Below are 4,760 nucleotides of genomic sequence, written 5' to 3' on the forward strand. Positions count from 1 at the left end.
CTCAATTAGATTTGCTCAATTTACTAAGCAGGTTAGGACAATTAACGTAGCAGGTTAGGGGACTGAGTATGTTCTCCTAAGATGCTACGAAAATCCCTTTGTATCTAAGTGGCGAGAAAAGAGCCGGTCCCCAGGTAGGATACACTTGTGCTTCCTCGCCATAAGAAGGCTATCGAGGAGGGGAGGACTGTCTTCATTTGCCAACTAAGGAATTGAAACACTCCTCGACCACGGTTTCCGGGTCACGGAGGAGAGGGGACGGACTTTTGCCCAAAGGAAAAAATCCCTATGAGAAATGTAATGTAATTGCTTCACAGGGAGCATACAGGAGAATTTCCATTAGCCAATCCGATTGCATCTAATTTGAAAACAAGGTACACGCTTTTAAATATGATTGGCTTCCGGTCGTGAAGACAAGTATTGTGGGAGTGGTCTAATTGCTGAAAAGTATGAGAGATATTAGAGAAAGATGGGAATCCCATTGGAAAATGAATGGAGGAACGTAAACGCCCCACCAAGCAGGCTGTCGACCAATCGCGTTTACGTTGTCATGCTGCGTCACTTGGGTGTTAAGACAATCGTCACGCAATCTTTTCTCAAAGTCAGGGTATGAATCGACTAATCTTGTAATGTTGTAGTTCTTGTTCACGAAATTCATGCTAATGTTAGGTTTTTGAGCTAGCACCCATTTACTTGCCTTGTCCCAGTATGCATTGTGCACAATGGGTATTAATGCGAATCCAATAGAGTTTCCCATCTCCTCAAAAGTATCTCTGGGCGTATCAACGGTACACGTCCATGCTGACACCTGGAATGGTGCAGTAGAATATTTAACTAGTGCAGTGCGTCGAAGTACTCATGAATTGTATTGGTTACCCTTTGCTGTGTCATATCAATATTGCCACTAATACGTGAGTTGTGTTAGCTAGCCTACAGCCAGTATGTTGATCGGATGCCGGAGAAGACGTCAATCCACCAGACAGAAGGTAGCACTCGTGCTCTTAGTATTCAGTTGTCAATTCGTCCATGTTATCAGCGAAAAAGTGAGTAATGATGAATTAAATAACTATTTACCTATACTAATTGTTATACTACTGCATAAATATAATGTAAAACAGTTTGTGTAGCCTAGCTGATTACAGGAGTCAGATACAATGCCCTTTGCCCTATAGTCTCCCTCTGCTCTGACTGTTGTGGAGAGCCCCGAGGCCAGCCTGGAGGGTGAGGAGGATGCCCACGTGGAAGAGGGAGATTCTGAGGATTTGGATGTGTTCCATCCAACAGATAAGTGGAAGACTCTCAAACCAGGTGATTGCTTTGCTAAAGCAGAAACGCACATGTCTGTAGTACACGGTAGTGTACTGGAGATGAATGTCTATGGCAGAATCAAAGGTATTCACTGTACAATTTTGGCATTGTTCAGGTCATGGGGTCCCAAGGGGCTCTCATGTAAGGCTCAACCTCCAGACTGGACAGAGGGAGGTCAAACTTGGGGAACACCAGACTCTCAAATACCAGATAGATGGACAAAGGTATGAGCTGAGGATCCTATTGAAATTGTTATATCAACCATATGAAACACCATTTAAAATGTTGCCATGTAGCTAATGTACGTTAGATAGCCACACACACACTACTTTGCTCTCTGAATCAGACAGGGGAAGGAGAACACACAGGGCCCATCCGTCAACGCTGAGGAGCTGAAGGCTTTGAAAAATATCAAAGAAGAGGTGGATCCCAAAACCAGTGACAAAGAAGAGAAGGTTTGCCCTGATTTGATGGATCTGTAGTGTCTTATCACAGTGGAGCGGCTGTGATAAGAGACTAATGCATCTGTGATCCCATCTGTCTTTGATTGTTGTCTTGGTCCCAAACGTTGTGTGTATGTGTTCAGGAGGCTCTCAGGGCCCAGTTTCATCCCATGGATGAGCTGAAAAAAGACATGGTCAAGCTAGACATGCTGATGGAGTCAGACTTCCAGATTATGAGCAGACTGGTGTCCCAATTCAACAGCTCTAATGCCACTGTGGAGGAGAAGGTTAAAGCTCTACATGATTTAGAGTACCTTGTTCATAAGGTGAGCCCCCCCCCCCCCCCCCCTCCAAGCATACATCATTTCAGGGAAGTGGGATTTTTTGTATACACTAATAGTTGGGGAGGAGAAACAAACACCTCTTTTACATCGTTTTTTTGTTAACCTTTCATTTGATTGTAGTAATGATTGTAGCAATGAAGTTATAATTATTGTTATGTGTTGTCAGGTGGACAATGCACAGAACCTGGCATCTAGAGGAGGGTTGAAGCTTGTGGTTGATGCATTGAACAGCACAGACTATCGACTTCAAGAGAGTGCTTCTTTCGTTCTGGGATCAGCTCTATCAAGGTATAGCAGTCTCCGTTAACCCATTCCAACTGTCAACTTCTAAATACCAGCCAAAAGATGTTTGTGTGTGTGCGGTCAGTAACATGATCATTCACTATCTTCTTTCTAGTAACCCGGTGGTGCAGGTGGAGGCAGTTGAAAGTGGTACCCTTCAGAGGCTGTTAATGTTACTTGCCACTCCACGACCCATGTCTGTTAAAAAGAGGGCAAGTCCTGTTCCCACATTATAAAATCCACTCATTAAGACATTTTTATTTTAGAATCAGTCCAGTATAACTAGCAGGATTAATAGTCCAGTCTTTAGCAGAGACACTTGATGGCTTTCAATTTAAAGCGGCAAGGTTTCATCACATCTGTCTTCAATTACGTTTAAGAATCTGAACAGAATTTAGCTCTGACAGTCACTTGTAAATCACCATTCTCTTCCTGGCACTTAGCTAAGGCTAATGTTTGTCTGTATACAGGCGTTGTTTGCTGTGGCCTCTTTGCTACGTCACTGCCCCTTTGCCCAAAGCCACTTCCTAAAGCTGGGTGGGCTGCAAGTGTTGGGGGATATTTTCCGAGCATCTGGAGGTGGGGCTCTCCGTGTGAGGATTGTAACCATACTCTATGACATGATCAACGAAAAGGTGGGGGGGGTGCTCTTTATGAAAACCTTGCCAGTAATACAAGGCTAGTCTTGTGAAATGAAATTTATCTTTGATATTAACTAAATGGCATTCTCTATTCTAGGAGCTGATCTCTCAGACTGGACTTGACCCCATCCCAGATGCTTCTCACAATGAGCGTTTGCGGCAGTATGCGCAGGTCTCCCTCCAGCCACTTTTGGCAGAGCAAGGCTGGTGCAGTCTGGTACCTGAACTGTTGGCCTCCCCAGAGCACGACTGGAAGGAGAAGGCCCTGAGAACTATCCTGGCCATGATGCCTCACTGCCAGACTCAGTATCGAAAGGATTACGCCCTGTCTTCCTCCCTCAGCGCCCTACAGGAGCAGTACCAGGAGCTGGTGCTCACAGAGCAGGTCCTCGGTGACGAGGATGGATACTTTGGGGAGATCCTGGCTCTGTTGGAGATGGTGGTGCTGAAACTGAAACGAGTATAGGGCTGGGTGAAAACCCTTATCAAAGGACAATTAAAAAAACGAGAATGTAAGATTACAGAAATGCATTCTAGTTTTGCGGCTGTGTGATAGGATCACACATTTGCAAATCACAAGGTTGCCTTGAAGTTGCTTAGCCTTCCTTACACCTTTTGTTCTGCATCTGTGATGCATCATGCCTTGGCTTGTGTCTCAAAATAAGGCTCTCCAGTCCTCCCTGAGGAATGCATTCAGCTGGGATAAAAGACAGTATTTTTCCTTATATGGCATTTGTGTTCCTTGTTCAGTGTGCTCCATCTATCTTGTTAGTGGATTGTCCACTAATGTGAGACTAGTGTGCCTAGTCAGAGCCTGCTGTAAGCAGTAACGAAATCTGAGCTATTTCCATACTTCCATATGCTATTAGTTTTCATGAGAGAAGAGACTGTACAGGCTCATGCATCGTCATTTTATTAGTCTAAGGTTTTCCATAGATTTGGAAAGCCAATGTCCAGTCAATGATATTCTTCCTTGCATTGGATCATTCTGGCAGGAGAGGTATCCAGAGAGAATTATTGTTATGCCTCACACATGCCTGCATGCTTGACCAGGACTTGCTTGTGTTTGAGCCTGTCAAAAAGAGATGTGTTCTGTAAACCACTTAAAATGGAAGGTTCAAATGTGGCACCTTCAATTCCAAAAGGCATGATTGAATGTAAAATGGTAAACATTTGGTAAAAAAATATTATTGAGCATAATATTGAGTCTAGCTCTCAAATACGCACAATTTATTCTAATGATTTGAACTGTCTTAGCTGATGATGTCTAAGTTATTTCTTTACTGTGTATTTACATTTATTTTGTTTACGTATTTGATAAGAATAAATTCATTGGGTAAAGGCACTGCTAATAATCTGCCTTTAATTGAGACATTTTTTAAAATCTTTTACAAACCCTACAAAAGATCTAGCCACAGTCAGTAGATAAGATGGGAGGCACATCTTATCTGTTTTTAGTACAAGGTCACAAAGTTACCTCACCAAAACTGTGGTGGAGTTGGGAGATCAGGGTCATTGATTCGAGGTGCACCTAGCACCTGCGCCATCTTATTTGTTCATGTTTCTGGTTAATATTTTCTTATTGATGTAATGCCAGACCTTTCTGTTTTGTCTGTCTCCACTTTGCCAGTTTTTGCTAGTGATTGAAGTGGCTCAGTGACTGCATCAATCTTCGATATTCTATAGGGAATCATTCTCTTTCAGAAACTTTCTAGTAAGTAAATAACCTCACCCTTGTGCTT

The 4,760-nt window shown here is 43.1% G+C and overlaps 1 protein-coding gene across 3 annotated transcripts; it reads left to right on the plus strand.

The window, feature by feature from the left end:
- Positions 1-200: 200 nt before the first annotated feature.
- Positions 201-4,370, plus strand: LOC115174834 (nucleotide exchange factor SIL1). Of its 3 annotated transcripts, none has more exons than XM_029733783.1 (10): positions 201-374; positions 930-1,043; positions 1,173-1,308; positions 1,424-1,532; positions 1,655-1,763; positions 1,895-2,077; positions 2,262-2,383; positions 2,493-2,589; positions 2,848-3,012; positions 3,116-4,370. In XM_029733783.1, exons 2-10 carry the CDS (start codon positions 942-944, stop codon positions 3,482-3,484), a joined length of 1,392 nt encoding a protein of 463 aa, XP_029589643.1. In that variant the 5' UTR covers positions 201-374; positions 930-941; the 3' UTR covers positions 3,485-4,370. The 3 variants fall into 3 exon arrangements, with proteins under 3 accessions (XP_029589643.1, XP_029589624.1, XP_029589633.1); XM_029733764.1 differs by lacking the exon at positions 201-374 and adding an exon at positions 527-607; XM_029733773.1 differs by lacking the exon at positions 201-374 and having other exon boundaries at positions 615-1,043.
- Positions 4,371-4,760: the final 390 nt, after the last annotated feature.

This window comes from Salmo trutta, chromosome 3 (assembly GCF_901001165.1).
Source record: "Salmo trutta chromosome 3, fSalTru1.1, whole genome shotgun sequence".
Classification (NCBI taxonomy): domain Eukaryota; kingdom Metazoa; phylum Chordata; class Actinopteri; order Salmoniformes; family Salmonidae; genus Salmo; species Salmo trutta.

Coding starts and splice junctions, on each gene's coding strand:
- LOC115174834 (XM_029733764.1), top strand. CDS start 551: ATGCTGCGTCACTTGGGTGTTAAGACAATCGTCACGCAATCTTTTCTC. Junction 1,044..1,172: donor TCCATGTTATCAGCGAAAAA/GTGAGTAATGAT, acceptor TTTGCCCTATAG/TCTCCCTCTGCTCTGACTGT. Junction 1,764..1,894: donor CCAGTGACAAAGAAGAGAAG/GTTTGCCCTGAT, acceptor GTATGTGTTCAG/GAGGCTCTCAGGGCCCAGTT.